A 24,403-nucleotide genomic window follows, 5' to 3' on the forward strand; every position below is an offset into this window, starting at 1 on the left:
ATAGGGTTGTCACCCAAGCCGAAGACATGCGTCTGTCTTTGCCGGCCCGAGATGTGATGGCGCCGTCAGACTCGTGGTTGCCGACTTGCGTCATGGGTACTGGTGGGCACCGCTAACCGAAAAGCTAACTGGTAATCCAATATCTATAAGGTTAGCTTCGCTTACGCAAAACCGTTAAACTGGTAACCTCAGGCAGCCCCAGCATGGCAGGGGCAGTTAGGGTGGCTGTGTTTTGGAAATATATGACTGACAGGATTGTCAGCCTTGCGTAATGACAAGTAGGTAATGGGTCCCAACCTAACCAGAATTTACCATGCCAAACTAAGTGCCTCTTGTCCATTGCCATATCATTAAACTTCCCACTGTGTCCATTGAACTGTGCCTCCTTGAACAGTCCACCACATTCACTAGGGCAATGGCTGGACCACACACTCAACAGGCACACAGAGGGGTTTATGGAGTTTAATTTGCAATATGTATCTCAAACACCAAATCACTCTGGTGGTTGACACTTTCTGGTAAAGATTCATTTTAGTACCGTGCCAGTATTTCATTACCTACCCTATGAAACATGACTAGCCCTTCATATATCTCTTCTACAAACGTTCAACAATCATGGAAATGCTTTCAAAATCCAATTCAAGGACTATTTATTGTTGAAAATAGGAGATAATACTCATGAAAGTGTAGCCTCCTCTGGCGGCGGCCGCGGTGATGGTGCCGCCACCGCAGCCGCAAAATAGCTTGCAGAGGGTTTAGGGTGGGGGAGCAAATTTAAACTACTCCAACCGACCTTTACGACCTGCTAACGAGGGGGGCTTCACCCCCCTCGATCCCCCTTCTAACCAGGGGGGGGGGGGCTGTGCCCCCCCAGGACCCCCCACATGTATATGCAACTTATTTCTGCGAGGAGGTATTTCTCGCAACACCGGCTGCATAGCCACCGCTGCCGCCGCCAGAGGGGGCTGCGCTTTCGTGAATATTATCCCCTATTTTTAACAATAAATAGTCCTTGAATTTGATTTTGAAAGCGTTCCATGATTGTTGAACGTTTGTAGAAAAGATATATGAAGAGCTAGTGATGTTTCATAAGGTAGGTTATGAAATACTGGCACGGCACTAAAATGAATCTTAACCCACTTTCAGACTGATAGATCGTATCCTCATATTTTTCATTGTGAAAATTGCTTTCATTCTTGTTTCCGTGCCATGGCAGCGTGCCCTAATAAATCAGTCAAACATTTCTGCCAGTAATAACTCATTTTTGTGGTTTTCTTTTACATTTTCTCCTTCACTTTAACACCATGGTCGGTCAATGCAAGTAATTTTCTTCTGACCATTTGTTTTGTGGATTGGGTGTAGAGGTGGAATGAACCCCCCTCTCCCCCTCCCTTGTAAGTTAGGTTAGGTGCGATCGAATCTTTGTTATATTAACTTTGATTAACGTTTGTGATAGATTTTGCTGTGCAGGAGGGGAATATAGTGGTTCAGTCATGGCTCACCATGGTGGTGGCTTGGTCCTCATTTCTCATGGCCTTGTGAGGCTTAAGTTTTTTTTTACCTCATTGTATTAAGAACAAAACGGATTTCTGGTGAGTTCTGATGTGTTATTTCCTTTTATTGTGGAAATTACAAGTTTAGGGGAAGGGGGGAATTGGGTTCTTCACTAAGCTGGACCTTCCATCTGGTGGCCCTGCTGGAGCCTGCAGCCAGCTGGGGTCCAGCGTTGCTTAATTGACATTTTTCTTTACCAAAGTAGCAAAACATCAGAGTTGTAATGGTCACAATCATGTTTACACCAAAAAATCTGAGTGCTGTACATTATTCATGTCCTTGTAATGAACACTGTTTGCAAAATAAGAATATTCATCGATATATCCTACAGCACTCCGTCCTGTGGTTAATAGGAATGCATCAGTGCGGCCTTGTGGCTAAATATTTCCTTCATGCAAGAAAAGAGAAGTCAAACAAGTCTGGCATAGTGTCATGCTCTCAAAATCTTACAGTAGTGGTGGAAGGTAGTGTTGAAAATTTTGCCACTCACCATTCCTCCAGTTGGCACGCCCCTGCCTCAGCACGATGCATTCCTCTGTCCCTCCAGTCAGAGCGCCGGAGTTTGTTTACACTACTCTATAAACATATCGTACGCTGCTGGCAGCAAGTATTATACTTATTTCATATTTCTAATTTAGATCATAATACATACATCTTTATTGTCTTATAATATTACATTCACTATATGGAACTTTAAAGGAGTAACATAGAGCATGTGACGATTGCTTATGTGGGAAAAAATATATTTAAATTTCATATTTCTTGCATTTCCCCATTTTATTGATACTGCTATTAAGTCAAGTGTCTCTATACTGTAGCTATGAGAAAATATGTGATTTCTAAATAATGGCAAAAAACTAAAGTAAGAAAAATTATTTGGACGTACGCTGCCTGCATATTTATTTTTGTAGTTCCACCAGATGGCAGGTAGAGCTCAGTGAAGCACCCAATTCAGCCCAATCAATCAATCAATCTGATCACTAAAAAGAAAAGCTTGAAACCACAGGATTTTTCAGCTCAGGAACTGCATGTTTCATGGGGGTAAGGTGATGTATTTTATAATTAGGCCTCATTTGGGGTTGAAGTTTTGTCTTTATTATCAGGGTGGTCAGAGGAGAAATGAATGCAGGTGTTTTGATAGGTCAGCAAGCAGGGAGAGGAGTGCCATGCCATCATCTGGTGAGCAAGAAAGACCCAGAATTCTTGCAAATCATACCATTTCTTGTTTTGGCATGTCTGAATTCCAAGAAGTCCCCCAGCTTCTTGTCAAGAATTCTTATTCCTGTGCAAGACACAGTTTGACTGTCTTTGCAATAACATTTATGGTGGAAAACTTAGAAGCATGGTGGGCACTGCAGCTCGTCACATTTCATTCCATTCCATTCCGTTAGCTTCCTCTTGGGAGTCTTGGAACGTGAAGGCGATGAGTTCATGAGGTTTCTATTGTGTTACTGGTGCACCACAGACCTACTTACAGAATCCTTACAGGATAAGTAAGGACTTTCCAGCAGGGAACATACACCTCATCATCATCATTAAAAACAAGAATGTGAAGCGATACTGATGGTCAATATTTTATAAAGAAAAGGGATGTTTTAGTAATTTCTCCCTATTGCAGTGAGTCTTAAGTAGTTAGGGAAATTCTCCTTATGAACTGTAAACCTTGTGATTTTGACTAAGTTGGTGTGTGTTTTCCTTGATGAATAACAAAATGGGAAATAGTGTATGTTCATCTCATCCCCTCCATCATTTTTAAATAGGACAGCATTCTGGCAGGCCACAGGAGGAGGGCACAAGACAGTTGTAAGAACTTTGGGTCTTGCTTACTTGCCAGATGATGCCTCTAATGAGATCAATAACCATTAGATACGAGGTTTGTGTTGTGGTTGAGGGTTATGAGTTGAGATAGTGAAAGGGTTACCCTCTTAACATGGTGGTGAAAGGGAACAAAATGAGGGATATAGACTGCATTATTTTATGGGATGAATGACTGTACTCCTTTTGAGAGGTTTCTTGTATGTTTCCAAATGTCAGCTGTGTGTTCCTACTGGCGGCTCTTCGTTAAGTTCCCCTTAACCCCTGCAGTGTCATGTGCATGAAATTTACGAATTTTTTGTTCTGGTCGGTGGAGGCTGTCATAACCGGAGAACACTAAATATGCCTTGCTTTACGAGCAGCAACTTGGTGTATGATCATCCTGTTAGTAAAAGTTGAAGATGTGAGCGTGGATTCCCTTTGTTCGCTGCAAAATGAGAGTGCTCAAAGTGGAAAACAATTGGAATGGGATCTCACTCCCATTGTACACTCGCAGAGGTAGCACGCGTGCGCTCGTGTCCGCTTACGTTTGTGCTCTAGTGTGTGATCTTTGTGTTTTCAGCACTACAGTGTGTGTTCGTTTAAAGCGAGGTATGACTAGTTTCATCTTGCCCTTTTGGGAACAACATTTTGTGGGGATTTCATCAAGTTTCCCTATGTTTGACTCCTCCTAAAATATTAAACCAGGAAATGTCCACAAAAATAGCTTTAATATTTTTGATTTATGAAATTTGATTTATGGATTATGCTCTATGTAAACAAATAACTTAGAATATACAGAAGCCCCTCGCCGTTCACAGCCTCACTGTTCACGGATTCGCTTATACACGGGTAGGGTATTTGCGACACCTCACACCGAACATGGATGAAAACTCGTGTATACGCGGTCTGTAACGCCCAGCTTGAATGTTGCACAATGTAAACAAAGAAACGGTCCCTGGGGCTGGATCTTGGGCTGGATGTACGGGACTGTCTCTTTACTTAATTATTTTTGCTTTCTAAACATCAAAATTCTATATAAGTTTCATATTCACGCATGGAAGGCTGCAGTGCTATTCGCACTACGTATTTCCTCGTGGGTCTGATGTTTGGCTGACAGGATCATGGTGGTTAAGAACCACAGTTATCCTATGTGCACTGTAGTGAAAACTCATTAATCTGGGACACAGAAAACGTAATTAATAAAACTGGAATAACTTTACATCTCTTTCCCTCCCAAACGGAACATTACAGTGTTAAAGTAAGCGAAATAATCCTTAAGTATGATGCACATAGGTGCTTTTTGGGTCTTTCAAGCTTGGTAACGCAGTCCCCGCACTAATAACGATATTCAGTTAAAATTATTGTTAAAACTGTTAATTTGGGATGTTTTATGCAATAGTTATGGGTCAGGAAATGGAATATACTATCTGCTAAGTATGATGATCTGGCAACACTGGAGCAAAACCAACAAGATTGCGGCCACAGCGAGGACGGTGAGGCCACGAACATTTACACACTCACTCTCGCTTACTGGGCGGGTCAGGGCATTAAATAACACAACTAACCATCACATCAGACAATTAAGATCACCAGGAGAGCGGCAATAGTAGCTTAAACACAAGATATATAGGGAAAAACAGAGCCAACATTACCCCTTGCCTGGACGTGAGTGTTAAATTATTACAGTCCATATTTAATTTGTGATTTATGTGTATGTAAGCTATATAACAATGCTTAGAAATGTCTTAGAAATCCATTTTTTTATTCGATCAAGATGGTAGAACGAAACCCTATTTTCCCTATTTGATTATAGTCCCGTCAATTGCGGATTCGCGGATCACGGGAATCTCGCGGAACCAAATACTCGTGAATGGCAGGGGGCTTCTGTATACTACATTATTTTAATTATTATTATTATTATTATTATTATTATTATTATTATTATTATTATTATTATTATTATATATTTTTTCTTTAAATGAAATCTAGTTTTTATGTGTTAACATCTCTTTTTCTCTTATAGGATGAAGATGAATGACCATGAATGACTCTGGGGACAGGAGCATCAAGGCTGTAGACATTCCCCTAAGTTCTTCTGTGAGAGAACACCCACACCGACTGAGAGTGAAGTATTAAATGTTAAATTCAGAAAACACTCATGAAGCATCATTTGGTGCAGCAACTGAGTTAAAGGGAAGATTGACAGTGCACCTACCTCTCCAGTAAGCAGTTGTAGTGAAGGTCGGCACCCTACATTGTCCAACAGAATAATAATGGAGACTCCCAAGAATACAAAAGCCAGTAGTGCAGAAAACTCTAGTTCAAAGGAGAACAGTTCAAAAAAGTCTTTTGAGTCAAAGGAAACCAAGGTAGAAGCTGCTGCTGGAACTGAGGAAAGTAAAGAGAAGCTTAAGGATGAATCAAATGACCAGACATCACTTGCTGAAGGATTTTGTGGGTTTGATGAAAAGGATAACCCAGTCCAGGCCAGGAGCACCAGAGAGGCAAGCAGAAATGCAACAGTTAACCTGACCAAGAAATCTTCAGCCAAATCTGAGAAGACTGAAGGAAAAAATGATTCTCCTCCTGACCTGGTCTTGTTCTTGAAGGAGGGAAGAGGACGTGCCCAAAGCTACAGTGAGCCACCAAGACTTGACCCAGAGAGCATAGCAACTCGGAGAAGGACCAGAGTGCCTGAGGACCCAGTTGCACTAATCTCCAAGGCAAAGTCAGCATCGGCAGAGAAAACAAAGAAGGACCAGAAGGGATTAATCAAGAAAGAGAGGAAGACTAAAGTGATGGACACACCTGAATCCCTTAAGAGATTAGCAAGGGAAGGAAGCAGACAAGTACAGACCACAAGCAAAGAGTCTTCAGATAGTGGGAGTGAGGAGAAAGCTCTTAAAAAGGTGTACAGCAAAAAGAATTCAGAAGGGGATGTCAAGGTGAAGTCTGCAGGTACTTCTACAAGGTCTGAGGAGGAGCAGGCAGCTAGCATCAGCAGAAAGAATAGCAGAGGAAAGAGGAATTCAGCTGATAAACCAGAAGCAGAGGTTGTGGCAGAAAACAGGGCTACCTCACCTGCAAAAGACTCACCTGATGAGCTAATAAACTACTCCAACCTTGGGAGCATCCTGAATAAAATGAGCAGAAATGTTGCTGATAAAAGAATACCAGTTGTGATTATGTCAAAATCTGAAAAAGAAACAAAAACTGACTCTGCTAAGCCCAAGAGCAAAAAGAGAGCACCTCCTGACACAGCCTTGAGCACAGCTGTACTGAAGATGGCTTCTCCTATAATTCCACCATTCCTAGATGATGAAGAAACTATCTCAGGGTCAGAGGGTGAATGTAGTACTCCTAAACCAGAGGATGAGAGGTGTGGAAGCCCTTCTAGCACAGGCACCATCAGTGATTCAGAAACTGATGAAAATGTCATTGTTTTGAAGAAGAATTCTGATGTGAGAAGTGAAGAAGAAAACAGAACGTCAAATGCCACAAAAACAGGGAGCAGCCCTTCTAGTGACCCTGACAGCAGTTCACGTGAGAAGGTAGATGTTAAGCAGAATATAATTTCTGACAACAAGGAGCAAGCTAATACTGATAATGAGTCATCCCAAACACCAGGAACAAAAGAGACTGCAATCAGTGAACCTTGTGAGTCAGGTGCTTTAGATGCAGTTCAAGTCAGTTCTTCCTATATTAAACTCTCCTCAGCTGCCTCATCAGTTTGGCCAGGAACAGTCACGATGCCCATCAGGTCTGGCCAAACCTTCAAACCTATCAGGCCAAGTCTCTTATTGCCAAAACCTGTAACTTCACTAATTAAACCAAATCTCGTCACATCACTTAGCGAACTCAACACTGACACCTCACCTATCAGTTTAAGTCAACTTGTGTCACAGGTCACATCCAGTCAAAGCACATCACTCAGTAAGACAAGTTCCATTGCACCATATGCCAAATCTAGTCCAATCACCCCACTCATCAGGTCAGTTTCTGTTGTGCCAGAGGTCAAAACCACTTCAGGCACACCACCCATCAAGCCAAGTCTTGTTGCATCACATGCCAAACCCAGTCCAAGCACCTCACTTGTGAACCCAATTTCAGTAGTGTCTGAGGTCAAATCCAGTTCAGTCCCTTTACCTATCAAGCCAAGGGCACTTCCGTCACAAGTCACACCTACTCCAAGCACTTCACAGGTCAAGCCAAATTTAGGTGTGTCACATTCCAAACCCAGTCCTGTCACCTCACAAATCAAGTCCAGTTCATTTATGTCACATCATACACATGTCAAACCCACTCTAAGCACCTCACCCATCCAGTCAAATCCATTTATGTCACAGGTGAAGTCCAATCCAAGCTCCTCACCTGTTTGGTCAAATCTGATCATGTCACAGGTCAGACCCGGCCTAGTGTCCTCACCTCTCAAGTCCAGTTCACTTTTTTCACGTGTAAAACCCAGTCCAGTTGCCTCACCCATCAAGTCGACCCTGGTTGTGTCACAGGTCAAGCCCAGTCCAGTCTCTTCACCTCTCAAGTCCACTCCAATTGCATCTATCAAATCTAGTTCCATCATCTCACCCATCAAGTCTGGGTCAGGCACCTCATCATGTCTCCCGGGTCAGAATGTTCCTTCATTTGTGGGTAGTAAACCAAAAGGATCAATGAAAATGACCAACTTGGCATCAAGTAAAATGGGTGTCAAAGCATCATCAAACATGAAGGCAACGTCAACTACTCAAACCCCAAAACGAGAGATTACTGCCAAGCAAGATTCCTACAAATGTTCTCAAGTCTCTGCATCAGAGGCATCCGGCTCATTGTCCTCAAAAGATCCCATACTGGATTATACAGACATAGAGACAGAGGAAGTAGTTCTTGGTGAGAATGAGGACTCTAGTGGACAAATAGACAAGGTGGGTGACATGCCAGCAGGAATAGACTTGCTGGCCCATGAGGAGCTAGAAAGTAGCAGTGAGGAGGATGCTGTCAAGATTCCTGATCAACCAGTTGTTCCAAAGAAGGAATCATTGTCGCCTGAAGGCAGAGTTGCTTTAGACCATTCGTATTCTTCAGGTGGCTCTGGCAGCTCAAGAAAAAAGTCCCCCACTACTTATGAAAAGAGCCTGACTCCACGACCAGTATACAGCAATGCCAGTCCAGCAAAGAGGTCCCTGGATATCATGCTGCACAATGATAAGATCAATATTCTGCGACAAATGAGCCAGATATTCAACGATGAGAAGCCACCTCTAGAGATTTTCAGTGATGAAAAGGACACCCAGCCAGACACTGATAATTCAATGTCAAGTTCTGATGGAGATGAGGAAACAAGTACAGTTATTAGACAAACTGAAGAAAATACTACAACTATGTCCAGCACCAAAACCACTAATAATATCTCTGCAGACCCTGACAACAAAGATGTAAAAATGAAGAAAATAACAAAATCCAGTACCATGATTCAGGAAGATGGTAACTCTTCTGAGGCCATGTCCAGCAAACCTTTGGCAGTAGAGCAGGTTCCCAAGCCATCAGGGGCTTTTGGCACATCATCTGAAGTCAGCTCCTCAGAGAATGTATCCTCTAACCAAGAGAAGACAACTGAAGTCCAGAAAACCCCACCACAAAAGGATCAGAATGGAAAAAATATATTGCAAGATGCCGGTAATATTATTACAGACAGTCCTTTCCTTGGGTTCCCAGACCCTGATCCTAAGGTGCATCATGTGCCTGCATACTCCCCCTCTCTTAATGAGAAGATCTCGGTGCAGAGCAAGGTGGGGCCTTCAGGCGAAGTAATTGATATCGTGGATGGCTTCTCCTTTATGTCGTTCTCCTCAGAAAATGAAATGATGTCATACGATGGCACATACAGTGGTAAAACTATGAAAACTCGCCATTGGCTAAAGAGAAAACGAAGGAGACGCAAGAGGTTAATAAGACTGAAGGGACGGAGAATGTACCCCAAGGTGTTACGTGAAGAACCAGGTCCAAGTGTGGCTGGGAGTGCTGCCTCTCCAAGGGAAAGGGGAGCCACTGCAGAGTGTGGAGCTTTTGCTAGGTAAGTACTGATGTGCTTTTTCATAAATATTTTTTTAGGTCAGTTTTCTTTAAAGTGGGAATGGCATTTTGAAACCACACATGTAATGCAAAAAGAGAGTAATTTTTTTGATTTGTATGGTTGGTGCACTCCATCTCAGAAACCATATTACTGGACCATGTATTAAGTGACATAATCCTAGGTTCATTAATCTATGTGGTAAGAAAATTATATCATGGTAGGTGATTGCTTGATGTACATCCTCACAAGGGAATACATGAGGTGGTTTTGTAGCTGTGATGAATAGTTTTTGAGATACAGCGGTTAAAAGAGATCCCCCAGCTTGGGTGCCCAAGCGCACCTGAGGGGATAGTCTCGTTGTGAGCGCTTAGCAAGGAAAGGGTTAAGCCTTGTAATTGTCATGCTTCTTTCTTTCCATGTAGTTGCAGTGTGTGTGTGTGTGTGTGTGTATTAGGGATGTACCGATGTATCGGTATCGGTGGTATTGGCACATTTTAAGAGTATCGGTATCGGCTGATTTTCTGCCGATACTACCGATACCTGAAGGAGTTTTGTAAGTCACATGTCACTCGTTGCAAATAATTTTGTTCAGCAGAAGTTTGATTTTCTAAATTGTTGAAAAAAATATTAGAAAACTGTAATTATCTAGTATTGTGATACCTAGTACATAGTTTGGAATTTCCCGCGATTTAATTTTCATCACTTTAAATGATAAGATTCATATTACTTTGAATACAAGTATATAATACTTAGTATACAGTACAGAGTTAGGTACTGCGGACGCGTACAATACAGGTTTAGTAGCTTCGGCGCGGGATTGGTGGAGCCCCTCCACTCGCCTCATTTGCCTGCCTCAGTCAGTCAGACATTCGCTCCGAAATGGGGCACGCTGCCAGGGTCTGGGGATTTCTTCACAGTCTTCTGCCTAAATGTATGGCAATTAAGGTAAAGCTAACCTAGCTGAGTCAACGAGACCTCACGAGGCGCCTCCTCCCTCTCTTTCTTCCCTTCTATTGTGTATTAACGAGTAGTGGGTCTTTTTTTCTTAACATTTGATCTTGCCCTTTAGCTGCTGGAATTGTTGTATAGAAAAAAATCAGTGCACAGGTATCGGTATCGGTATCAGTATCCGTCATATCAGGGTATTGGTATCGGTCAAATATTGGGGTATTGGTATCGGTCAAATATTGGGGTATTGGTATCGGTCATATATTGGGGTGTCGATATCGGTCAAATATTGGGGTATCGGTATCAGTCAAATATAGGGGTATCGGTATCAGTCAAATATTGGGGTATCGGTATCAGTCAAATATTGGGGTATCGGTATTGGTCAAAATTTTGGTATCGGTAAATCCCTAGTATGTATGTAGTATACAGGGCCTGAACTCAAGCTCAGACAGTCCTGTCTCCCAGTGTGTGTGTGTGTGTGTGTGTGTTTACTCATTTTTCTCAGTTTGTCAAAGAAGTATATTTGGGGTATGGCAAATATCAGTAGTGCTATATAATGGTGAGAGGTAAGAGTTCCGTTGATGCAGCGCTGTTTCTTACCCTCACACGAGTGTAAAACAAAACATGCATTCACTGATGTAATATTTTTCTTGATTTTCAGTGATGACTTGGACAGATTTTTGGTTAAGAATTCACATTTGAACATCAGTTACCCGATTCCTAAATGCAAGTAAGTAATTATGTTGTGTTTGAAGAAAAGTTTAACAGTACTATAACATCGATTTTTTTTATTCTTATTTACCTTTCATAATATAACAGTGTCATGCAGAGTTAAGTAATGGATTATAAATTTTCTAATAAGAACATAGCACAATAGAATTGATGTATAAGAAGCTATTTTCAAATGAGTAACGTAATAAATGATTTATGCATTCAACAGGTTTTTATTTTGATAGGTGGTTATGCATTTCAGATGTGCAGACCATGCTCTTATTGCAACTGTATTCTTTAGGTCAATGACCTATTTTTTTCTATTTCTTCAAAAAAACAGAGTCACAGAAGATGGAGTAACCAAAATTGATGAAGAGGTTTTGGAACCCACCCCAACCCCCCAAACCCCGACCCGTCCCATGTCACCTCACTCACCTTATGCCCCCGACTCATCCCCCGGCTCACCGAGTTCGCCCCGCGCTGAGGTGACACCCAGCAGCACCCAGAGTGTGACCCCTGTGAATCCCAACTCCAGTGCAGTTGAACACACTGGAGCAGAAGCTGTTCCTCAGTATGAAGAGGTGAATGCAATAGACATCCTCTACCCAAAAGAGAAGTACAAGTACTACTACAACAAAGAGTTATGTAAAGAGACAAAAGCAGATGGCTCCAATGTCTTTGTGCAGAGAGCAGGGAAGTTGGTTCCTCTTACAACAATTTTCAAGAGCCAGAAGTCCCCTTCATCAGAACAGCCTGGCACTACCAACAAACAGTCTGTTGAACTTGTTTATGTGTATGATGGTGGGAAGCTGCTAACCCTGGGAGGGTCGCTCACCAAAATTAATCCCTCCAATTCTGATTGTGTTCGGGCAAGGGTGGTGCTTCCCATGGGAGTGCCACCAATAACAAAGGGAGAAACTGTTGCAGCTAGGGCTAAGAAGGTTCAGGCAGTAGAGATTAATGAAGACTTGGCTAAATTTGCTCTCTCAGCTCTGCAGAGTTCTCACCTGAAATTAGAGCAAACTGCTGATACGAAAGGAGACAGTGAAGAACTTCCTCCTTTGCCTGGACCAAGTTCAGACAAAGGGAATGAGGAGGAGATGGATGTAGATACTCCTCCAGTAGTTCCAGTGGATAAGGTTGAAGAAACAGATGCTCCTAAGATTGTTCCAAGTCCTTTACCCATCAAGCCCACCAAGAGAAATATCTTGGATATCATTGCTGCCAAGTTGGCCATGTCAGATGATGAAAGTGATGGAAAGGAAGATGTTGAGGAGAAGGATGCATTTGGTGATGTGAAAGAGTCTGATAAAGGAATTGATGTGGATATCAGTCAAATCACCAAGCATGTGGTCGCAGGAGGGAAGGAGGAAGGCAAAACTGTAAAAAAAGAAGAGGATGACGAGGCAAATATTGATCAGGGAAGCATAGTAACCTCAGTGGAGGGCAAGATTCCATTGTTGAAGCAGGAAGACCTAAAGGAGGAAAAGCCCAACGAGGAAGTAGCAACAAAACCTGAAGTCTCTGTGCAGAAAGAAGATATGAAAACAGAGACTGGAGTAGAGGATGATGTGACACAAACAACAAAAGACACACAAAGATCCTCAGCTAGGAGAGAAAAAGAGGAAGAAGATGGAAATGAAATTGTTTATGTTGAGAAAATCAGGGAAGTGATTGATCTTGAAAACTCAGAAAATAATTACCCTGAAAGTGATACTAATTTGGAAGAAAAACATAAGAAAGATGGAGAGAGCAAGCCCATAACTAAGAAAGAAGAAAACGTAAAAAGTAATCTCATGAATCTGAAGGAAACCCATAACAAGAATGATGGACCTCAAGAGCAGAAAAACTTGAACACCTCAGAGGCAGGGGATAATAAGGAACCAGCTGTCAGGGAGGAAGAAAACATAAACAGTGTAAAAAAGCAGTCTGTAAACCTTGACAGAAAGGAAATAGGAGAAAGCAAAGCAGCAGTTGTTGAGAAGAAGGAAAACTCGGCTCTGATTGAAAGGGAGACGGTAACAGAAACAAAAGCTTCAGCAGCAGTTGATGAGGAAAATACTGGCAATCCATCATCAGAGACATACAATGACGAGGCCCTAGAGAGCTTACCTAGTAGTGGCAACACCAGTCGAGCAGAATCTGTCATTAATGAAGCCCCAAGGAGCAGCTTATTAATGTCATCGCAGGAATCAGGTGACAAGACAGACATGGAGGAGAAGGCAGAAGGTTCCCTCGAGAGTGGCGGTCAGGAGGCTTTTCGTATGGACATCAAATCCAAGGTCTTTAAGAAGAACATGTACAGGTTCCCCTCACTGTCACGGGAGATGAAGCGTCTCAACATGAACTTTGTCAACTATGAACCACCGCCACAAGAGGTTAGAGTCCTTGCTTCCTTGTAGTTGTTTCTTAATTTTCTCTTTCTTGTTGTTCTCTCTTTCTCCTCATCATTTGCATATTATTATCGGTTCTTTATTAATTATTTACTTTATTTTATTGGAATCGGTGCAAGGTGTATCAGTGCTTCTCTTATTTTTGTGTAGGACTGGACCCTGTTCACCTTCACCTTTCCTACTTTAATTTTTGATCCATTAACCTTTCCTTGTTATTTTATTGGCATACATGACAATTGTTTTAATTTCTTTCATGTCATAGCCTTTTCAGTCTTTTTCTGCATCATTGAGTGGGGCCTTCAGCAAGGTGCCTGAATATTCCCTTCACACCAGTAGTTCTAATGATTTCTTGAGAAAAAGCAGAAAGTGGTAAAAAATGCTGCTCAAAAGGAGGATGCAGAATGTTCTTAAAAGTAATCCTGTGTTTTGCTTATTGCATTTAATCTATGATTTGGTGATGCTATTGTATTCTGGCATCATTACTGTACAGGATGAAGTGCTTTGTTATACCTCACCTCACAAGTAAGAGGAGGATATTTTCATTTTTGCCTGTCTGTTCATTATCAAAATATCTAAAAGACGGATTGACGTATAACACCAAAAATGAGAGCATTTTTGAGTATGTCAAAGTTATTTACTTTTTCAAAAACTGATTAAAAGTGACTGAATGATTGCAAATTAACAATACAAATTCATTGACTGAATAACTAAGGGCAGCTATATAGAAAAATCCACCCATGCTTTGAGTGCATGAGTGTTTCTAGGGGGTACCTAAAGCAGTTGCGAGACAGTCTGATCCAGATTACAAGATTTTCCAGTGCATTGGTACTGTAGGGACTTGGAAGGTGGCCCTGCCCAGACCATGAGTACTCAGTTTCCTGCTTCCATGACAAGTGATTTGGCCCCTCTCCAATAAAGTCAGGCCAATGTGGCAGGCAATGTGTATTTGGAATATACTGTTTTATTTCAGTATATATTCATTAACTGTTGCTACCAATTTGAACACTTGTACATATGAAAGAAATTTGATGTTCTACCTCTATTGCAGGTTGCCTCCGAGGAAAAAGAGGAGGTAGTTCAAGAAGTGAAAGGAGATTGTAGCAATGAGCACTGCAAGCTTGGATGTGTCTGTGACTCCCTGTTGTGTCAGCGCAAAAGTGAGTCATGATACTCCTTTCATCCGACCATTGATCTGTCACATTCTTGTCAGTCTTCATCTAGTAATATATTAGGTTATATAATTTGCATATTCTTGTTAGTAAGAAAAAAGAAATGTAATTAAAATTTTAGTTGATTAAATTTTATTCATGATCATTAGTAACCAAAAAATTTGGTTTGAGATGAAATTTGAATGATAGCTTGGAAGTTTTAGGAAAAGAAGTGATGAAGAATGCTGGAAAACAGTATTTTTATGCTAATTCATAATTCAGAAGCAATTTCTAATATTGCATGTTATTTTCTTTATTCTTCAATACACTTGCAGGTGTGGAGCACTGTGGGCGTATTGAATGCATGTTTGAGTGTACGTGCCGGGATGAGAGTTGGAAGCTTCCCTCTGGCTCAGGGAGGACCATGAATGCTGTGTCCATTTTTAACCTGGACAGAGAACAGAAAGAAGGACTGGCACTCAGAGAGAAGGTTTGTGCCTTGAGAGTAGATATTAAAATGATGCAGTAGATAATGTTCTCATTGTCTTATCATACATGAGGACATGCTTTCAGTAGTGGGGTAAGCTGCAAATTTCCCAAATGGACCATATTGACCATACAGACAGTGCCACACATGGCCAGTCAGTGAACTGTCAAAGCAGTACTTTCCATAGAATTAAGTTCTGTACTAGAGTGTGTCTGAGGCTGCCTCCAGGATACAGGGCCTTAGTACCGCCACCGCTCCAAGCCAACGACTGCACATACTTTACTCGTACCTGATATCCTGACTACTATTTGACATGGAGAAAAACTGAAATTGGGTAGGAGTGAAGTGTGTGCAATCATCGGCTTGGGGCAACGGCGGCACCATGGCTGTGTATCCCGGAGACAGCCTCAGATGCACTCTAGTCTATAACTTGAACTTTGTGGAAAGGACAGCTTTGAGTTGAGTGGCCACATATGGTGCTGCCTGTATAGCCAATAGGGTCCATTGAAATAATGCCATATAGCATTACTTTGACCCTTCCCCTAGCATGAAAGCATGTGGTCCTTGCCCAGTATTATATGGCAGACACTACCACAAGGCATGAATCAATCAACAAAACAGCTTGGTAAAATTGGTAAAAGTCAGTCTATTATTATTTTATTATTGTTTCAGAATAAAGCACTTGAAAATGGGGTGTGTCTTTGATGCCGGGAAATGCGGCAATTCTAATTATTTGTTTGCATCTAGAAAGATGGTAATAAAGTTTAGTATTGACATCATGGATGAATAGTGCTTTTTGAACAGTTGTTTATGAATTCATTTATGAACAGGAATGTTGATATCGATTTTATGCTCATGCAGTGCTCATTAGGTTTCAGTCGTAAAATATCACATTCCACAATATTATATTTAAGCAATGTTAAAAGTGCAATGACTGGGACATCACTTATGTCATAGCCTTGTATTTCTTTATCCCTCATGATACATCACCTTTCATCATGTGCACATAATACAAGAAGGAACCTCATTTTCAGGATTTCAAAAGAACTGTCATTCAGACTGGCTCTGAGGTAATATTGGTTGGAGCTGAGAGAAAGAAGAGAGAGATCAGGCTGCCTGGGAGGTATCGAGGAACTACAGTTTGGGAAGCCTCAGAGTTTCCAGAAAATATCAACTATTTTATGCCACCAGACCATCCCCTCCAGCCAGGTATTTAATTCATATCTGTCCTTTGATACTATATTCGTTATATTACACACTGAAGGGAGTGATTGGATGGATTAAGCCTTGAGAACACTAGAAAAGTCATAGACTAAACTATTCAATATCAATGTTCAATTTTAAAGTAATGTGGTAGACAAACTATCTTCATCTTCAACTCAAGGAACCAGAGCGGAAATGAATTATTTTATGTTAATCGATGAAATGCAATGTTCTCACATGCTTTTAGTGAAATTGTCACTGGTTGATCTGCTTAATTCAGTGTGTTTTTGTAAGTCTGGACTCTGGTAATTTGTGCTGTTAAAACAATGGGAGTATAATTATTGATAATGAAGCTTCCTGAAAATGAAATTGAGTCATGTATTCAATTGGGCAGAGTGAAAAGTTGGTTACTGGAAAAGCTTTTGTACATTAAAAGGCACATTATTGGGGAAACTCTGTGACATTAAAGTTGTTCATGTAGATAAGGGAGCAGCCGATGCAAATAATTTAAAGCTTACATACTTGATAGTAACTTCATAACATCAGTATGTTTGTATGTCTAATTTGTTACTCATATTTGCAGATTATCCTGGTATTCCATTGTCTGAGGCCTCCAAATACATAAAAAAATTCAGATTGAACATTCCTTGGTTTGACATCAAGGGCATCAGTATATGGTGCATGGATCATAACTGTTATGACTGCAGGTGTCTGACTGACCCCACATTTAATGACCCTATTCAAGTGGAATCTCCAAAGAAAATTACCACTCCAAAAGCAAAACCTGAGAGCAGTCCAGGGAAGGGTGATGAGTCTTTCACATCCACACTGAGTGCATTGGTTGATTTTGATGAAGCCCTAAAACATAAGATTTCAGATGCTCCATCATCCACCAATGACCTGGAACTTAAAGTTCCTTTTGTAGCGGATGCTAACTGCAGTATTATGAATATCATCGTTAACAATTCAGAGACTAGACGTAAATACACCTGGAAATTGAAAGAATGGTATCATCACACTGGTTATTTCTCTGCTAGGACAGCTGGATATTCTAAGAACAAAACAACAGAGGAGACCAAGAACATGACTCTCAGTGGCCTTGCTGCAAAAGAGACCACACCTGAACAGATTGTTGAGTCTGTTGTGAGAAGCCTGAGGCAGCAAAAAGCAAATGATGAGTTGAAGTTGCCATCATTACCTTGTGATAATAACTTTGAACCATTTATGGGTGATTCTCTAATAAACTTGCAGAATGCTATAGGGTTTGACCCAGAAAACATGAAAAAGCCTTCAGAAACTGAAACTGTTTGTTTGAAAAAGCATTTGACCAGTGATAGTGAGGATACGCCCATTTCCAGGCTAGAAGCAGAGTTGAAAAGTAATATTCGTTGCAGACCTCCAAAAGATCTGAAAGGAGTCATAAAGAGAAGAGGGAGTGGGCTAGCTGAGCCTCCCTTAAAGAAAAAACGCATAAGTAAGTTTGAAGATGGATTACGAATAGTCCAAGCAGGCAGCACCACCCTGCCATTCCCCAAAGAAAACTACCCAGCCAACCCCACTGAATATTTATCATGCAGTGAAATACGAGTTCCCAAGAAGACTTTATCTTTGCTTGAGATGATGGTTGATGAAGAGAAGAGAGGAGAACTTGAGCTTGATCTGTCATCTAACATTCCTGGCAATGCGCTGTTGGTTGCTGAAGCTCGCTTTAGGAAACTGATCAACATGAACATTATCGGAGTTGTTGGCATCAATAAAGCAGGAAGGTGAGATTTACATTTTATCACCTACTGGAGAATGAAAGTGATAAAAATGTTGGTAATATGGTTTTGAATTTAAATTCAATTTCTAGTTGATGAAAGGTGATGTAAAGTATTACTGCAAGTGAATTATTTTTATACTGATTATATTGAAGATGGAAATGCATTGTTTGTTACTTTCAGTCATTCACTTTTCCTTTTCAGGTGCATCATTGGCACTGTTGACTCGGATGGAACCCTCCAGGTGATGCACCAGATTCAAAACATGATCAGGAACAACACTCTTGATGTCGGGCCAAACATGCGGGAGATATTCTTCCCTCCACCCTATAATGGGATAAGGCCAAGGTAAGTGTTTGTATTTTGTGTGTGATATATGTAAAGTGTTTTGAAGTCTACAACCACCACCATCTTTTGAGATAAGGGTTGAAGGGAATTAGTATCATGCTGACTAATCTTTTGAATTTTTACCAAACAATTTTGTGTATTTCCAAAAAAATAGGTGCTAATCTCATAATTATTTATTTTGCTTCTAGGTTTGTTATGATCAGATGTGACTCTCATCGTAAGTGGGAAATTGTTGGAGTCGTTCAAAAGAAAGGACCACTCAGGGCTCCAAGCAGGGCTTCTGAAGTCAAGGCTAAAGCAACCCCATCAACAAAGCCACAGGTCATTGACTTAGAAGAAGAGGAGAGGCAGAAGCAGCTAGCAGGGCAGTTATGTGACATTAAGCAGGAAGTTAATTTTGATATTATTGAACCACCCTCCCCTGATGAGAAAGATGGCGGAGATTGGGAAGGATCTCTACCTATGATTGCTAGTGTTCACAGTGCCTCTGACTTTAATATGGCAGAATTGATAGGCTCCCCAGAAACCACTGAAGAGGAACCTAGAGAATCTCACTTAGAAGAAGAAGAATCACAAGTCACAAAATTGAAGACTCCTCCAACACAAAAGGCTCTTCCTGACTTAGTTCCCATATCATCAACTTCACTTCCCATACCGTCACTTAGAGAAGAAGAGGATGGTTTATCTTTGGAAACACAAATGACCAACAGTGAAAATTCATCACAGCAGAAGTTGTACTTCGTACCCACTGCTTTCAGTGTTCCTTCCTCAACCCTGACAACAGTTTCGAGTGTCAATACAGATATGCCTATGAAATCAATGACATTGAATTTGGCAAGTAATAAAGTCTTTGGCGACAACATAGAAAAGCTTCCACCGACCAATTTAGAGAAGCTTCCACCGCCCAATGTAGAAAATCTTCCACCGCCCACTATAGAAAAGATTCCACTGCCCAAGCTAGAAAAGTTGCCACTTCCCAAGATACAAAAGCTTTCACTGCCCAAGATGGAAAAGCTTCCACTGCCAACAACATCATTAGGTAGCAAGAAAATCAGCTACATTTTGCCAAATATTTCAGGATTAGGAAAAATTGATACCATTGCACCACCATGCACACAAGAAACATCAAAAAATGTTGCAGGAGAGCATGATACAGATACTGGTCAAACTGTTGGGGCACCAGCATCGTCCTCTTCCAAGATGTTGTATATTCCTGTAACATCAAGCTGTGTTTCAAAGGTTCTGTTTGTTCCCTCTGTTTCCAGTGGGTCTTCCCAACGGATGATGTTGCTACCTACTCTCTCGGGCACCAACCCATTGGATACTAGCAGCAGCAGCACCAGTATTCCACCCATAAACTCCACTGCTACAGTCACTACAAGTAAAATGAAAATGGTACTTGTTCCATCGCCCCAAGATTCCAGCAAAATGCTTCTAATTCCAGCTGCAAAAGATAGCGGTGATGGTGCTGCTGCTGGCACGTCATCCATAGGAAATACTTTAAATGAAGGAGATAAGAAAAAAATGCTGGTATTAACACCTTCTGTCATCAATAATTTAGTGTCAAAAGCGTCCTCATCAGATACACTAGCAACTGAACCATACCAGACAACTTGCTCAGGCACTCTTTTTGTTCCATTACATAACACAGGAATCCATCCAACTAACTTCAAACTCAGTGAAACTGGAAAGGACTCTCGGCAAGAATCTTCTAGCTCCCAAGATAACTCTGATGAAATTGTTGTCCTCACTCCTACCACTAACAGCCTCCCTATCACAGGAAAGATGATGACCTCTGAGTCCACAGCAGTTGAAGAAGAATCTCCATCTTTGTTCAGTTTAGCTCCAGTTGCATCAAGCAGTGGAGTAGCTGAAACTAATGTTGTCTCCTCATTGACCACTATTTCCAGCACAATGCCAGAAAATGCTTCACCTACCAATGATGGTATCAATCCAAAAGCAACATCACAGGACAAGCAGCATGTGCATGCAGATTCACTGAATACATTACTTAACAGAACTCATGAAGAGATGGTGACAGGATCAGAGCCTATTGAGGAAGGGCTTGCCATTGAGTCATTAAAGGATACTGAATGTGAAAAGTCAAAGGATAAGCCACCAGTAACAAAACTCATAATTCACAGCCAAAATCCTGATGCAAAAAAGAAAGAGGATACACTAGATCAGGAAAAGAAGCAAATACTCATCAAGAAGGGTGGTTTTCATTGGAGTGCTGTTGATCTCTCCATCAACTTCAAAAGTGTCAAGCTTGAATGGCTTTTGGGCACTATTAGGAAAAATGTTCTGATGAACATCTATCGCATGTCCAAGACAACACATTCTCCTGTTACACTGAGTGTCAAAAATGGTACATCAACCTCCATGTTGTATGGGTTTGCCAGATATGGCACCACCAGCACTCTGCCTATACTGATCCTAGGCTCAGTAGTTTCAGCTGTCCTCAGCTCATCTTCAGTCCCTGATTCAATGCTCTTCCAAATCAATTCAATCAAATACTTTATCAGGGAAAGTACTGGAGAGCTTTCTTCATACACCTATTCTAGTGAAACTCATTTAGTTAAGTTAGCATCTAAAAAGAGAGGAAATGGAGGGGAAATGGTGGGAGTTGGTGAACAAATTGAAATCTATAAATTGAGAGATCCTGCTTATCAAACACAGATTGAAAAGTATGATATAGAAATTGGAAAGGCAAGTGGTTCCTTCAGTTCACCGCCAGGAAGCTGCAGCTGCACAGAAGCAGGGCACTTGATGTGCAAAGGATACTGTGCTTCAGGATCCTCATCAAAATGGGGGAGAGAAGTCACATCACGGCAGGACTCCATTAAAGGCAGCAGCTCTAGAGTGACCTCCGAAGATGAGTCACAGTATGCTTCCCTGGGTCCTCGTGACACTTCTTTGGGTCATATACTTCCTAAGGAGGAATATAGGTTCCAAGGTAACCCAGGACTTCCTACTTTAAAGGAACTTCCTCCAGAGAATCAGAGACATATTTGGAATAAATCAAGGAACATGTCAAAAATGATGAAGAGAAAAGCTGGCGGAAAAAAGGCCAGATTAGAATCCCATGCTCAAGCATTTAATGTGGATTATAATCAGCCGAATCTAGAAGAAGAGAAGAGTATTATTCCAAAAGTTGAGTGTGTGTCAGAAGAGGAAGTTGGTGATATTGATGTGCTTGGGGACTTGGAGGACAGCCCTTCAATACTGAGTGACCTATGGGAGCAGTTGGAGTGTGAAACCAGTAAAAAAGGTAAAGAAACAACATTTTCTTGTGGATCTGTGCTGTACTCATGCAAATATTCCAAACTCTCACATGATTAGTAGACAATGATTAGAGAATATCATGATGGTTTTATTTCATATTTTATAGCTGCAATGTGTCTTAGAACTTTTAACTACTTTTCATGTGCACGGGAAGAAAAGTATAAAATGTTGAGATTGCACATTTCATATTACTGGTCTTTTCTGTACTGATACTCTTTAGACCTTGTTTAACATCCTTTTTTTCCCTTATGGTGTTGGTCGGGGTATGGGTTCTCCCACTCTTGATGATTGTTTACTTTCTCCTCTCTGACAGTGAATCCCAATGTTGCAGTTCAAAAACGATTAAGTTCCATCGCATCATCTGGAGAATCTTCCAAGAGGAAAGGTATTAAGGTGCAGCTGGGTGGATCTCCAATGAAGAAGATGAAGACAGGTGTGCACAAATACTTAAGTAACAACTTTAATGTTTATTATTGATATCATCTCTCAGGGGATTTTGAGTCACCTTCATATCTCAGGCTTAGTCAGGCTTATGCTGGAGTTATATTTGTATCAAGTATTTTGTGCTACTTGTCGTAAAAGTTGCTATTACTGGGAGGGTGACACAAACCAAGCATTGTGCTAGTTAGCCAGCTGGCCTCTAAACCAAATACTATTAATTCTTGTTTTCTTATGCATCCTCTTTTCATTAATGGTGTTTTTAGTGGAGTTGTTATGTCCAAGCTCATGCTGATCATCCCTAATAATTTTGTTCAGGTGCGTCCTCATCTAGGGTGGAGCAGCCTTGCCCACGCTCAAGAAAGCCATCAGTGCTAGGGAAGGTGAGTCTGGGTGCCTCTTGTGGAAGTTTTCTCCGTAATATTTCAGTGTATCTAATTTACTCCCTTAGTGGACTTTTTTTTTAAGACTAACGGATAAAACATGGTGTTTCATGTTATAATTATTTTATTTGAGACATTTTTCCTATAGTTAGAGTTCCCCTAGCCCAAGTTTTTGAATTCCAATGATGTTATTAGATTTCCCCAGCTCATTTCCAAGTCTAACCTTGTTGGGGACTATGTAACCAGAGATTGGTGCCTAATGCTGGAGCAGAGATCCTATTGTCTCCTCTCTGGCTGGAGGTTCTTGTACTGTCTCGCTTATACTTCCCTCTCTATGCAATTTCTTCATCAATCTCTCCCTTTGTCTTCCACTATCCCACCTCTTTTCCTACAGTGTGAGTGCTGTGCTTGTGGGATGTAAGGCTAGCCATTTGCTATTCATGGATGGCCTGTGGGTGCCGTAGGTGTGGTAATCCTACTTTTTGTTTCCCATAAACCTAATGGGAGATTTGAGGAGCAGTCTTTTAATATCCCCCACTTTCTCAAAGGCTCACCATGGCCAATGATGAAATTACCTCGACTTTTAGAGCCTCAGCAATAGACCCTTTAAGAAATCAATCCCCAGGGTTCCTTGATTTTCCAAGAGCTGGCCATCTTTGACCTCAGCTACAAAGTGCACCTAATCTGGCCAACTGTCTACACTCTTCCACTTCCATTACCTACATCTTGCTCAACACACACTTCCCCTCTCCCCATTCATACACTTTTTACTTTTGCTCCCCTTTTAACCACTTTTGAACCCCATACTCCACCAAGATCTTCAACTTCCCATCAGTCCTCTGTCCCAGTCTCCTCCTCTTCCTCCTCCTCTTTCATAGTTGAGTGTTATTTCTGCTTCTCTTTATCCATCCATTAATGCTTTTCTTCCCTCCTTGGCCCACGACACTGGAACAAGTACCTTGCCTCCTGTTATCACTTGTGATTCGCTCTTCTCTCCTGTCCCCTCCACCAAACCTCTTCTTATATAGCTCACTTCCACTCTTGTTCGTAATTGCTGTGCTACATTTCACATTCACGCCACTGATGCAAATGACAGATGAGAGAATAGTGCTGTCTCTTATACCCATCTTTATCATCATGCCTACACTTTTCCCTTTCTTAGCTTTCCAATTCACGTATTACCTGCCCGCCCTTCACTGCTTCCTTCACCTCCATGCTTCTGATGCCTGGCACATTTTAATTTCCATTAACTTGAATATTCATCTCACTTGCTTTCTTTATAATGGCAACCTGTAACCATATTCATGACCAATTCATATCTTTGCAGGTTAGAAAAAGTGGAATGATTAATATCATGGCATCAAGCCTTGAGGAAGGGCAAGGAAAGGACAATGTGGATCCCTCATCCAAGTGTCCTACTCACTTGCAACCTTCTGTTGCTGGGGACATCTCTTTTGCAAATGAGGAGGAAGATTCTGATACCATTATTCTTTCAAAAGAGAGAATAGCCATACATAAAGCCAAGCGGTCAATGTTGTATGCAGCCATCACTCGCTCGAGACAAGCTGAAGAACGAAACTCTGAGGTTCACAACAAACTAGAAAGAATGAGACGAAAAGTGATGCGACACCTCTTTGTCCACCTGGAGAAGATCGTTGTAAAGATACCAGGAAACGCATTACAAACACGCTCTGTATCACATGCCAAGAAAACTGTTCTCTGTTCAGTAAGTGAAGTGTGAAAGTTCATGTTGGGTATTGGTGTTGGGTTTGTATTCTGTTGCTTGCATGATGCTTTGCTTTGTATATGCAGCTTGTTAGGTGTAAAATGCATGTGGTGATGTGGAAGATATTTATTTTCATTGTATTATCTAATGTCTGG

The 24,403-nt window shown here is 41.2% G+C and overlaps 1 protein-coding gene across 1 annotated transcript in view; it reads left to right on the forward strand.

Moving 5' to 3' along the window:
• Window positions 1-24,403, forward strand: part of LOC126996339 (mucin-17-like) — a 36,213-nt gene that overhangs the window by 7,606 nt on the left and 4,204 nt on the right. The window contains exons 2-12 of the mRNA XM_050856709.1: window positions 5,375-9,418; window positions 11,028-11,096; window positions 11,418-13,455; window positions 14,519-14,627; window positions 14,954-15,108; window positions 16,140-16,314; window positions 16,892-18,074; window positions 18,273-18,416; window positions 18,605-21,687; window positions 22,015-22,134; window positions 22,458-22,532. Of these exons, the coding sequence (XP_050712666.1) occupies window positions 5,625-9,418; window positions 11,028-11,096; window positions 11,418-13,455; window positions 14,519-14,627; window positions 14,954-15,108; window positions 16,140-16,314; window positions 16,892-18,074; window positions 18,273-18,416; window positions 18,605-21,687; window positions 22,015-22,134; window positions 22,458-22,532 (10,945 nt within the window). The 5' untranslated portion in view covers window positions 5,375-5,624. The remainder of the gene's footprint in view (window positions 1-5,374; window positions 9,419-11,027; window positions 11,097-11,417; window positions 13,456-14,518; window positions 14,628-14,953; window positions 15,109-16,139; window positions 16,315-16,891; window positions 18,075-18,272; window positions 18,417-18,604; window positions 21,688-22,014; window positions 22,135-22,457; window positions 22,533-24,403) is intronic.

This window comes from Eriocheir sinensis, chromosome 10, assembly GCF_024679095.1.
Source record: "Eriocheir sinensis breed Jianghai 21 chromosome 10, ASM2467909v1, whole genome shotgun sequence".
NCBI classification, from domain to species: Eukaryota; Metazoa; Arthropoda; class Malacostraca; order Decapoda; family Varunidae; genus Eriocheir; species Eriocheir sinensis.